Genomic DNA, 12,397 nt, shown 5'->3' on the forward strand with positions numbered 1-12,397 from the left:
CGCACATACTATAGTTCCTCTTGCTGCGGGAAAGACTTTCCCTCTGAACTTCCTTTATGTTGGCTTTTTTTCCCCTCTTGTGTTTGTGTTGGCTCTGAGCCCTTCATTCCTTTAGTTCAAGCATGGCTGCGTGCCATCATGAGAGTCAGCGCTTAGCAGTGTTTCAGAAGGAAAACTCCACCCTTCACACCCACTGACAGCTACTATAAAACATGACATCGCATCGTTCACCCATCACTTGAGAATATCAGTTTTCCATATTCACAGCTCTCATTCTTCCAGAAAGTAAGTGTTGAACTACATGGAGGATCTTCCTTTACATCAGCCAAGTTCTCAAGGAGCACAGAGATGCTGGAGGCCACAGCTGCTCTACACAGCTCTTGTGTTGCTGGTGCTTTGTTCCTGTGGTGCACTAATCTTCACTTTCTTCCCAGTCAAGGTAAGTAAGTAACAGAACCTAAATGCACTACTCATAGCATTCATTCTACATTTGCTTTTTTGATTGGGTATTGTTATTGTTGCCCAGTATTGTTAGAGGTTGTTGCATGAAAGAGATCTGAGAGTGTAAATTATGTAAATATAATTTCAGTTTTGTAAGGACATGGCTTTTGAAACTTATCAAAGTGTTTGAGATGACATGTTAGCTACAGACCTGGGCTAGATGGTAGTAGCCAATTGGTATGCCTGTGGAGGCTTGTTTCCTCTTTCCTGCAACTCAATACCATCTTGAGAGACTAAAAAGTGGTGCAAAATGTGGTGCCTATGGCAAGCTGTGGTGTTATTGAGAGAAAATACACCTAACGATAATGGCAGACAAAATAGTTGGCAGGTTGTAAGAGCATCTTTGAGGGGGGAAGTGGTGCTGATGTAAGAGCAAGAAGACCCAGAGGTTTGCTCCTATTATCCCAGTAACCAGATGTAGAAATTTGAGAAAAGCATTTAATTTCTCTTGTTCCAAGATTTTATAACCTGCAAAATGGCATCAGGGGGATGGATTTGATTATTTAACACCCTTGTTGGCTATGAAATACATTCATCAATAATTTATCTAAGAGTGATATAGAATATGTACTTGAGGAATTCAAAACTGGGCAATGACTGGGCTGTGGTGATCAGGGAGGGCTTCATGGAGGAAGGAGGAGCACATGTCTATTTGGGAAATCCCTGGATGCTTAGCAGGGATTTCCCATTGAGCTGCAATCCAGATTTCAAGGCTAGAGAATAGGTTCTACACTGGGAATGTAGGCATTTTTTTTTCTAGAAGTTTTTCTCTGTTGGCTATACAACACTGACCAGAAAGAAAGTGATACCTTACAGAATTGATGAGGTAGCCTATTGTGGGGTACATTTGAAGACTGATCCTTGAGGTGGATAAAGTGGTTTATGGTTATTTAAAAGAGGTTGCAGTATGACCTAAGTAATATTTTTTTCCCCTAAGGGGCTGATAAGGACAGATTTCAAAAATGTAGTTTTAACATATAAGGCACTGGAAAGCCATTGAGAAAAGGTACAGGAGAGAGCAGTATGCTACAGATAATCAGGTTAGTGAGGGTAAATATAACATTGGCCAAAGTTTTGCATACTAGCTCAGTATTTTGTATTCCATACCCATAAAAAAATGGACATGAAACAGCTATTTATAGCCATAGATGTACTCTTTCAAGGAGTGAATGAAGCAGAAATAAATTTTCCAAAGGTGTTCATGTTGAACAGAAGGAAATGTAAGCACTTCTAAGAGTTTAGAGTTTGAAGAAAAGGAAGATGAAACCAGCAGTAACTTAAGAGAATGATTTTCCTTCTATAAGCCACTTCGAGTTTGATTAGCCAGATGGCATTGAAGAGTATTGAATATAAGTGCTATCAACTCCTACATATTGCCTAGAGGAGGAGGGAAATGACTTCTGAAAGGTCACCTCTTGCCAGGCACAAACTTCTTTTGTCCATGTTTTTGAGGGCTGTGATTCTGGATTCTCTTTCCTAAAGAACATGCCCATTTTCAGTGATGGGTTCTCCCTCTAAAGATAACTCATAATACGTTTCAAACTTAGGAAGGTCAGTTTCCAGAGAGGCTATTTCCTGTGGGGAAACCAATGTCCTAACTGACAATGCAATGACATCAGCTCATGTATTCCACTTTCCACTTGCCTGCACTTCACTTTCTTTATTACCACACACAAATAACTTCAAAAAAGAGATCCAAGTGGCTGGCAAATGGGAAATTATTATGAGGTAGCCACTTCCACCTTGTTCTAATACCCGTGAACCTTGAAATTTTAATTTACCTTGTCTTCCACTCTAGTTTTCCCCACAAAACCCCAGTTCTCAGATTCTCTAAATTTAAAAAGTGTTAGATAGGAATCTTGGCTCCTTTCAGATCATCAGAAATTTTCTTGGTTGAAAGTTTTCTCTACTTTTATAAGACACTTAGATAATGAAATAGGTGGTGAGCTCATGTGAGCTCAAATAATTTGGCCAATTTTTCCTTAAAAGTAACTTCACAGAACTTGTTTCTAAATAAACCTAATATGCAGGAAAGTTCTTCCTTTCACCTCACTTCAGCAAAATGAGGGAAAACTCCAGAAGAGGGGTTATATTTTTACAGTTGTAGTTGAACAAAGAGTAAATTTTATTTACAAATGACAGTTAATAGAGTTGGTATGGAGAAAGTTTTGGCCATTTTGAAACCCATCAGGTGAACATAGGCTTAAATCAAAGTGAGGTCAGAAAAGAAACTGACCCTTCTGAGCAAAATGAAACTGAACTGAAAGTTTCATGTGCTTCTTTGTAAGTGGTGTTTAGCCCTTCTAAACATTACCAGAATTATAAATAGAAACTTTTCTACTGAGTGGTAGGGGTGAGAGTTTTGAGTAAGACAGGCAGGGTTTGGATCTCAGCCTTGCCATTTATTAGCCATCTGACCTTGGGATGGTTACTTAATCAACACATCCTCATTTCCTCATTAGCAAGAGGAAGAGCAATTCCTACAGAGTTGCCTCAAGGACTAATGACATGTACAGTACTTGACTTGATTGACACATAGGAGGCTCTCAATTGATGATAGAAGTCACCATTTGAGGTTATAATAAATGGCAAGGCCTTTTAACAACATCAATTTTCTGCTTGTCTACATTTCTTTCCTACATAAAAGTATGTATCTCTCAACCAAATTGTTGTTTTTTAATTGGAGTTTCATTTATGGTGACAGTCACAGAATCTTATAGTTATGATTTCTTTAAGTAGACATTAAAGTAGCCTGCAAGTGGGTATTTGGAATGATTTTCTCTGTAAATTAATTTGTCTGTGGACTTGGGTTTCTGAATATACTCCTTTACATGATAATAGCTCATACCTTTCTAGAAAGATTATAAATGTCCTGAATAGCAAGATCAGATTTTAATTTGCCTATATATATATTTTTTACAATGCTAGTATAATGTTGAGAATATTGGTAGTTTCTGTTTAATTCTTCTTCATTATAATCAGTATCACTATCAAAATAGGTGATATTTATTGAGCAAGCACAGACAGGATATATCAGGAAGTCTTTCATAAGAATTTAACAAAAGTTTTAATGGGCTTTGGGCTGTTATTTTCCCCATTTTCTAGGTGAGAAATTGGAAGTAAGGAAGTCTTTGTTATAGACCTGTCAGTAGTTGATACGAGCTTAATTTCAGTATCTCTTCTAAGGAACACCAGCGTGAGGAGGAAATATCTGTAAGAGTAAAACCAGTTTTAGGGAATGTAATTAGGCTTCTATTCTTATCACATCATATAAACTACTTTTTTTCCAAGGCTTTTTATGACTACTATGCTTCTAAGTCTATAAATCAAGTCCTTTTCCTTTTATTTCCTGATCTCTGAGTAGCACTTGACTCCAGTTAATCCGTCCTTTACCTCCAAATACTATCTCTTGGTTTTCAAACACTCTCTTTCTTTTTAAACTCACCCCTTTTCCCTTCTTAGTTTCCTTTGCAAGACCATTATCATTTTTATGACCTTTAAACATTGCAGAGAACAAGTATCCATCTCTATTGACACCCCCTGACTTGACGTTCTCATATAACTTCATGTCAAAGCAACACGCTGAAGATGCCTACATTTATATCAGCAGAACTCCTATTTCAGTTTCATATATCCCAAGCTGCCCACTCCACACCCTTACCTACATGTCCAATACGCATCATAGAGTTAACTATCCAAAAAACATTATAGTTCTCCAAATCAGTTTCATTCTCTTAAATCTTGGGCATCTTGATTAACTTCATTTTTCGAGTAACTCCAGCTCCAAATCCTGGAGTCAGTGTTTCCCTTTTCATTGTTTCATACCAGTATTCATGCCAGGAACTTTAGGTGCCTGTTGCCTCTTTTACAATAGCTCACACTGGCCTGGAACTTCCAATTCTCTGTCATGCTCCCAAGTGTTGTTATTACGGGCATGCCCCACGAAGCCTGGACAAAGCCTTTGCCCCTAGGTGCTTATTACCATCTGCTCCAGCACCTTGGTCAGAGCTCCTTTCCTCTGCTTAGATGAATGGAGTGATTGCTTAGCTGGTCACACTGCTTTTGCCTTTCCTTCTCTTTAACTTTCCCTTAGTCTAGCAGCCAGAAAAAGTCTTTACAGGGAATATATGAAAACCTTTAAGGTCAAAAAAGTCTTAAGCATTTTGTTACAAGGAAACCAGTGAACTCTGGGTACAAAACTTTTTTTTTTAAATTTTTTATTTATTTATTTGAGAGTGACAGACACAGAGAGAAAGACAGATAGAGGGAGAGAGAGAGAGAATGGGCATGCCAGGGCTTCCAGCCTCTGCAAACGAACTCCAGACGCGTGCGCCCCCTTGTGCACCTGGCTAACGTGGGACCTGGGGAACCTAGCCTCAAACCGGGGTCCTTAGGCTTCACAGGCAAGCGCTTTAACCGCTAAGCCATCTCTCCAGCCCAATCTGGGTGCAAAACTTTTTATGGTCATCATGCTTTATCTTACTATTAGGTTTTTTTTTTTTTAGAGCATTTAGTATTTAAATGACTTTACTTTTAAAGTTAGCCACAACTGATATCATCTTTTAGCGTGTATACTGTAGTATACTGAAGTTGTTTGAAACTGTTGGATTTGTTCTTGGGGGCATTTAGTTACCGTATATGACGTGTTAGAAACTCAGTATTAACTAAGGATGGCTTATTTAACACTTAGGGTCATATAGATCATGGTTTGTGGAAAACTTGAGGGAAAGGAAAAGGAACAAAATGTGGTCTTGTGGGCAAAATTATATGGACACATTAAGACATTAACTTCTATATGGAAGACTCTAAAAGAGAGCTGCCACCCCATCCTTAGCAATCAGTCCATTATTCAATGACAGTTTTAAAAAATTAAAATAATGTTCCTCCCATCTTTCTTTTTCTCTTTAAATAACTAAATTACAAACTTTCAAGTCATAAGCTCTTCCTTGCTGTTTTCTCTCTTTATTATGCTCCAATGTTCAACTCTAATGTAACTCAAATGTAAAGGATGGAGCTGAATCTGCACACAGGTGGAGAGGGATTTTGCTCATGAATTTGGAAAAGTAGTTGTTTTAGGAACCTCAAGTTCTAGATAACTCAACCAAGAAAGCACCTGACCAGTTTTCCTTTTCCTTTCACAGAAGACTGCTAATGAGCCCTGTATGGCTAGATTCGGTGAGTTGAACTGCCTTTCATTTTTCTTATGCAAGAAGGCAGGTGCCAGTGCTCTTGAAAAAGCTTGTGTTTTCTTTTGTCCACTTTTCAGCTATTGTGAATAGTCACTTCTCATGGGCTGGGTAGCTGCATGAGAAATGAGGCTTCTAGAGCTGAGCTGGGTCCATAAAAAGCCTGATGATACTCACTTGTCTGGGAAGGAAGATACACCACACTTACATGCTTGTAAATTTGTGATACAGTAATCTATTTTTAGTTCTGTGCTTTTTAAGGGCAAGTTTCAGATTTCTACAAGCTTCCCTTAATGTACTGCTCATGTTTCATACCCTGCTAATGTCTAGTAGAGTGCATGGAAAACAAATCTGCTGTTAGTAAATGTGAGAGGAGTGAACAGAGTTAAGGGAATGGCTGCTTCCTCTGCTCTTTTCTCCTCTTCTCAGTTTCTGAGTCACCTTCCCTTTTAGTCACCTGAATTTGCTCAGAAGGCACATGAAAGTTTACAGTTTCACCAATTCTCAGAATATTTCTTAGAATACATGCAAAAATTCAAGAAAAAAAGTATTTTTGGTTGCTTGTAGGTTTTATGCCAAATAAATACCTACAATTGAGAGTAGAATATTTCTGTAGTATTCATCCATTCTGTAACCTTTTTTTTTGGGGGGGTGCATTATTTTATTTTGAAGATGAGCCCAGGAAACACCAGTAGGGAATGAGCAAGTGAGGCAGGGAAGGGAAGGCAAGGGTACCCAGTATGTGGTACAGCACTAGCTGGTTGCCACTGGTGGTGACTTGGGCTTAGTGTGCCCACAGAACCCTGGATACAGTAGAGAGAGCTGTCCTCAGAGTTCTCCCAAAAGAGAAGGGACACCAGCTTCCATCATTCATTCGTTGAGGGTTGCTGAAGAGGTAGGAAAGGCCTGACATACCCAGCCTGCATCTCATGCAGGAAGCACAGTAAGAGATTGATTAAGGAAAGTGCCATTGGCAAGGTGATATGCAGTAAATAGTACTTACTAGAAAAGCGTGGAAATGCATGGGTTACTAACAGAAGTTACTCAAATCTTGCTTTGTAATTATTTCCTCCCCCTCTGTCTTTTTCCCTCCATTTTCCTTCCTTCCTTCCTTCTTTCCTTCCTTCCTTCCTTCCTTCCTTCCTTCCTTCCTTCCTTCCTTCCTCCCTCCCTCCCTCCCTCCATCCCTCCCTCTCTTCCTCTCTCCCTTTCTTCCTTCCTTTCTTCCTCAGATATTAACAGAAGATGTAGTCACTTAACCCATTTTTATATTCCAAATGTATTTCCTTAGTTCTCTAAACAAGACATATATTTAAGATTTATAAATCCTCTAAAATAGAGAGTAGGTGGCTACCTATAATATTAAAAAATGTAATTGAGCCAGGTGTGGTGATGCACGCCTTTAATCCCAGCACTCAAGAGGCAGAGGTAGGAGGATCGCTGAGAGTTCGAGGCCATCCTGAGTCTACATAGTGAATTCCAGGTCAGCCTGAGCTAGAGTGAGACCCTACTTGGGAAAACAAAACAAAAAAAAAACACAAATGTGATTGAAGAAAACTAGTATAGAACAGGTAAATAAATGACTTGCACATGGTAAAGAATTTACTACAATCAGGAAGAGGATGAAATAATAGTATAAGTATGTTTTTTCATAAATATCTTGTAAATTTCTTACAGGACCGTTGCCCTTAAAATGGCAAATGACATCTCCTGAACCTCTTTGCATAAATACAACATCTGATTGGAAGCTGAAGATTCTTCAGAATGGCTTATATTTAATTTATGGCGAAGTGGCTTTTGATGCAACCTACAAGGGATGGGCTCCTTTTGCAGCACAGCTATGTAAAAATGAAAGAGTCCTACAGACTGTAACAAATAGCTCTCAAGTCCAGGCTATAGGAGGGACTTATGAATTGCGCACTGGAGATACAATAGACTTGATATTCAACAGTGAAGATCAAGTTCTAACAAATAATACATACTGGGGGATCATATTAGTAGCAAATCTTCAATTCATCTCTTAGATATTTAATTTGGTCTCCTCATCCTATACAGTGTATCCAGAGATGTTGGTGGATGGTTGCAAAGGGCAAATTTGTCAATGACTACAGCTGTCAGCATATACAAGTCAACCTGAGCAGCACTTTCTGCATGTGGGATGTTAACCCTCACGCTTGTCTGAAAGAGACTCAAAAACTGGACCAAAGGTTTTGGCTATGTCTGATGTTAGGTCTATAAAGATACTTCAGTAATCCATGATAAACTGGATATGGGTAGCAAAGGACAGAGTTTCTATTTAATCCTTGAACTTCTGGGTGGGAAAATGAGGTCCTATTTCCATAGGAGTCTTTCTGACCTGGTTTGCAAAACAAGTGTGGGGTAGTAGCCTGGCCTTCTAATTCTTGTTTGCTTCAGCTGTTTATCTTTGTTATTTCCACACTCCTACCTTCTGAGATCCTCTGAATAAAAAGTAGCCTGGCTGGGGTTGGCCATGATGTGCCAGTAACACCTTGCTTTAAATGTAGCATTTTTAGAGGCTTAGAGAGTGGAAACTCTGATAACTATTGGGACAAAAGTGCAGGTGGTGTGAAATGGAATTTATGTTATCTGAGAAATTTACTTAGTTTTATCATCCTCAGGATGCAGTGTTCTTCATAAAACCCACAGGTCAAATGGAGCATTCTAAAAATTCACCTAGGCTGTGTGTGAGTGTGTGTGTGTATGTTTGTGTGTAAACACTACTAATAGTCAAATAAGAGTCAGTACTACTAGTCATGAGATTTAACCCCAGAAATCAATAATGCTATGCTATGCAATCATTTCCATATTTTATCTGGAATTCTTTAATTTGCAAGTACTTCGGTGTTCATATGTTGCACAACAACATCATGAACTTGATTGGTATTTTGTTTTGAAAAATTAACAGAGTATGGAAATACATAGAGCACAGGTAGCTTAGCTTAGAACTAGTAATAAATTAACACATGACATTTGTGTTCTGTATTGTTTCAGCTTTAGAACTGGTATGTACGATATCACATTATATATCTGTAAAACTTAGTAAATCCAGTTCTTAGGAGATGTATTTCCCCTTTATCCCAAGGTGGTTAAAGTGAACTTATACCCATTTTTCCCTTACTAGAAAGCTTACTTTGATTTTCTTGCCTGGAGCAAGAACAGCCAGAGACTACTGCTCATTTCTAAAAGTGACAAAGAATATTCAGTCTCAAATTTTAGACTCTGTTAAATTTAGCTGCTGACATAGATTCTTGTTGAAAATTATGTAATATATTCTGAATCAAGTTTAAAATATTTATGAATATTTGTAAAAATCTACATTATATTAATATATATGTAATAATAATTTAAAACTACTTAATTTTATAAGCAACTAATGTTCCTTGTAGTAGGCTAAGCTATTTCTTCTGAGTTGCTATAGATCCAAAGATTTGAACACAAAGACTCTTCTGTCTGCATATCCTCTCAGGAAACTAAAATTGTGTTATATGTATTTATAGAAACCTGCTAATATTGATTGTAATAATATTGTATATAAGCAGCACAGTACTACAATGGGCTACACTACTTCATAAGAGCTGATTGTTCAATTCTCAGTAATTTTGCACTGTAGTTTGTTATAGCCATCATTGACATTGGCTGTGAGGGAATATGTATATCACCACAATCAGCAAACACTACAAATGAGAGCTTTTCTTTTGGAAGTTTGGCTCACACAGACACTACTATTTATAAATTACTTTGTGTGTGTGTGTGTGTATGTGCACATGCTCATGCATTCATGTGCTCAGGTGCATGTGTGTGCATACATGTGTGTATATGTGGAGGCCAGAGGATCACCTTAGGTTTTGTTCCTCAGACACTGTCCATCTTTTGCGAGTCATTCACTGGCTTGGAAATTGTCAAGCAGGTTAGACTGGCTGGCCAGTGAACCCCAGGTATCTTGTTGTTTCTGCCTTGCACTTCCCAGGTGCTGGGATTACAAGTGTGTGCCTCCACATTTGATCTTTTAATGTGAGTTCTGGGGATTGAACTCAGACCCTCATGCTTTATAGACTCAGACTCAGTTATAGCCCTTCATTCCCTGTGAAACTTTTCTTAATGATGACATTCTGTTTTGCCTCATTCCTTGGACAATCAGACTAAAGGAGAGACTGAAATTGTCACACTGTCAGCAAATCCAACATAACTGCGATTTCTCAGGGCAAGTAGAGGTTTCTGCACTCTAGGCACAGGGCTGGCCAATAACAAATGACATCTGAATTTTCCTGGTGCAATCATGTAAACCTCTGTTTGCAATGTGTACTAGGTTCCTTCTCTTCATTTTAAAACCAAAATAAAGTGCATGTTTGTAATTGTACTGCAGCTTTATTTATCCTTGGGTTATAGTCATTAGTGATTTTAAGAGCACAAAGTCATATCAGAGAAATCCTGGCCCGTATGAACTCTCCTTGGCAAGTGTTAGGTAAGAGTGAGAGTTGGGTGCAGTTAGTTTGGCTACTGCAGCCCTCATTCCTGGTGAGTGAAGCATTTCCACTTTCTGACTCCCATCGTTCTGGACCTCTCCACTCTGCCCAGGCTCACTCATCAAAACACTCCTTACACACATCACACTAACTGGTCTTTGACCTCTAGTTTACATCATCAAAGCTGGACAGCAGAGTTCTGTCTGAAAATTGTGCTTAATTGAAAGGTGATGCAATATTATGCATTTGATAGAGCACATTCCTGAGATGAAGTATATCTGTACATATTGGGCGAGAAAATGCCTGCTCTTTTGTTCTATTCCAATGATGTGATTTCATTGAAGTTCACTTTTAAAAATTTTAACAAGATTTTATTTATCTATTTGAGAGATAGAGATGCATACCAAGAGGCAGGAGAGAGAGAGAGAGAGGAGAGAGAGAGAGAGAGAGAGAGAGAGAGAGAGAGAGAGAGAGAGAGAATGAGTGGCCTGTAGCCACTGCAAACAAACTCCAGATGCATGTGCTATCTTGGGTGTCTGACTTATGTGGGTCCTAGGGAATTGAACCTAGGCCCTGTGGCCTTGCAAACCCCTTAACCACTAAGTCATCTCTCCAGCCCAAGGGGCACTTTTTTAAATTAGAAAAGCAGAAATATGACTGACAGATAAGTCAGTATTTTGAGGGTTCCTTCCAAGTAGAAGTTTAAAATGACACTTGACACAGATACACTCCTGGACTTAAAGCGGTCCAGGCATATACTCGCATTAATTTACAGCTAGCTCTCCTGGGAGTCCCACACTTACTCTCAGCACACATGCTTTGGCCCTACAAGTGGAGCGTACAGTCCCATCTCAATGCAGCAAAACCCTCTTATCTTTACTACCAAGCAGTTGGCCTTTCTTTTTCTGATAGATTTCTTAGGTAGATAGGATTTTAGCTCACATTCATCTTCAGCTTTCTTTGAGGAGACAGACATAAACTTTTTGTATATCTTATTTCAAGAAACATATTTCAAAGTTCTCTAATGGGTTTGCTGAAGTCTATTTACCAGGCTTGAGATCAAGGGGTTCCAATGCTCCCCCATTTCTGCAAAAAGAAGCAGGGGATGCGCATCTATGAATGCTGCCACTAACCTCTCCTCCTCACCTCAGCCTCTTTTGGTATCCTTTATCTGGCTGAAGTGTCTAGAGGGTAGAGGAGGAGAATTCACTTTATAAATTTCACATCTGACAAGAGGAAAAAATTCTCTTAATCTCACTTTGGTATTTAGGTACCAAATCATCTTGTGCAGGTAAAACTGAGTTGAGGAGAATCCTACTTTAATATTTAGTTTTCCCCTTATATATCTAAAAGGAATACAGGGGAATTATAATAAGACACAATAAGTCAAAACCTCCAAACCTGTCACAAAATCAGTTAAATACAGGCTAACTTATAAGACAGAAGAAAATCATTGTTCAATAAAGGTAATCTTATTTAATTTGTTTGGTTTTATTTCTTTGACAGAGAAAGAGAGAAGGAAAGAGGCAGATAGGAAGAGAGAATGTGTGTGCCAAGGCCTCTAGCTGCTGGAAACAAATTGCAGACACATGCTCTACCTTATGCAGTTGGCTTATGTCAGTACTGGGGAATTGAACCTGGGACCTTAGGCTTCACAGGCAAGCACCTTAACCACTAAATCACTTCTTTAGCCCTCAATTAAGTCAATCTTAAGAACCTTATTTCAAGGCTTGGGAAGATTGTTCAGTGGTTAAAAGCTCTTGCTTACAAAATCTGCTGGCCTATGTTCAATTCGCAAGCCTCTCACATAAATCAGATGGATACAAAAAAGTGGCCCAAATATAAGGTGTTCCTTTGCAGTGACAAGAGACCCAGGCATGTGTGTACCTGAACATACATGCAAAAAAAAGTATTAAGAAAACATTATTCCAAATAAACACAGGCATCCCATCTCCTATTGCTCTCAAGTGGTTTCTTCCCTCCTAATCAAAACCTGGTCTCAGAAACATTGCTAATGTAATTAAGGAAAGGAACTGGCCAATAGCCAACCTTGCCTTGCTTCACTAAAACAGGACAAAATTCTGTTTTAAATTTCCTGGGCTGAGCCAGATGCATAAAGAAGCAATTGTTTTCATATTACCCTTAGGCAAAGCACATTATTCAATGACAGCAGCAGAGTGTTATCAACTCAGGTCCATGGATTTTTCATGGGATTCATGCAGAATG

At 38.7% G+C, this 12,397-nt stretch overlaps 1 protein-coding gene across 1 annotated transcript; it reads left to right on the forward strand.

Moving 5' to 3' along the window:
• The first annotated feature begins 260 nt into the window (after positions 1–260).
• Tnfsf18 (TNF superfamily member 18) lies at positions 261–8,673 on the forward strand. Its single transcript, XM_045141582.1, has 3 exons — positions 261–439; positions 5,643–5,676; positions 7,365–8,673. The coding sequence occupies exons 1-3, from the start codon at positions 302–304 to the stop codon at positions 7,709–7,711; spliced, it is 519 nt and encodes a 172-aa protein (XP_044997517.1). The 5' UTR covers positions 261–301; the 3' UTR covers positions 7,712–8,673.
• The last annotated feature ends 3,724 nt before the right edge of the window (positions 8,674–12,397 follow it).

The sequence above is a fragment of the Jaculus jaculus genome, chromosome 1, assembly GCF_020740685.1.
Source record: "Jaculus jaculus isolate mJacJac1 chromosome 1, mJacJac1.mat.Y.cur, whole genome shotgun sequence".
Taxonomy (NCBI): Eukaryota; Metazoa; Chordata; class Mammalia; order Rodentia; family Dipodidae; genus Jaculus; species Jaculus jaculus.

Excerpts from the sequence above, each read along its gene's own strand:
- Tnfsf18 (XM_045141582.1), top strand. The coding sequence starts at position 302 with ATGGAGGATCTTCCTTTACATCAGCCAAGTTCTCAAGGAGCACAGAGA. Across the intron at positions 440-5,642 it reads TCACTTTCTTCCCAGTCAAG|AAGACTGCTAATGAGCCCTG; the intron begins GTAAGTAAGTAA and ends TTCCTTTCACAG. Across the intron at positions 5,677-7,364 it reads GCCCTGTATGGCTAGATTCG|GACCGTTGCCCTTAAAATGG; the intron begins GTGAGTTGAACT and ends AATTTCTTACAG.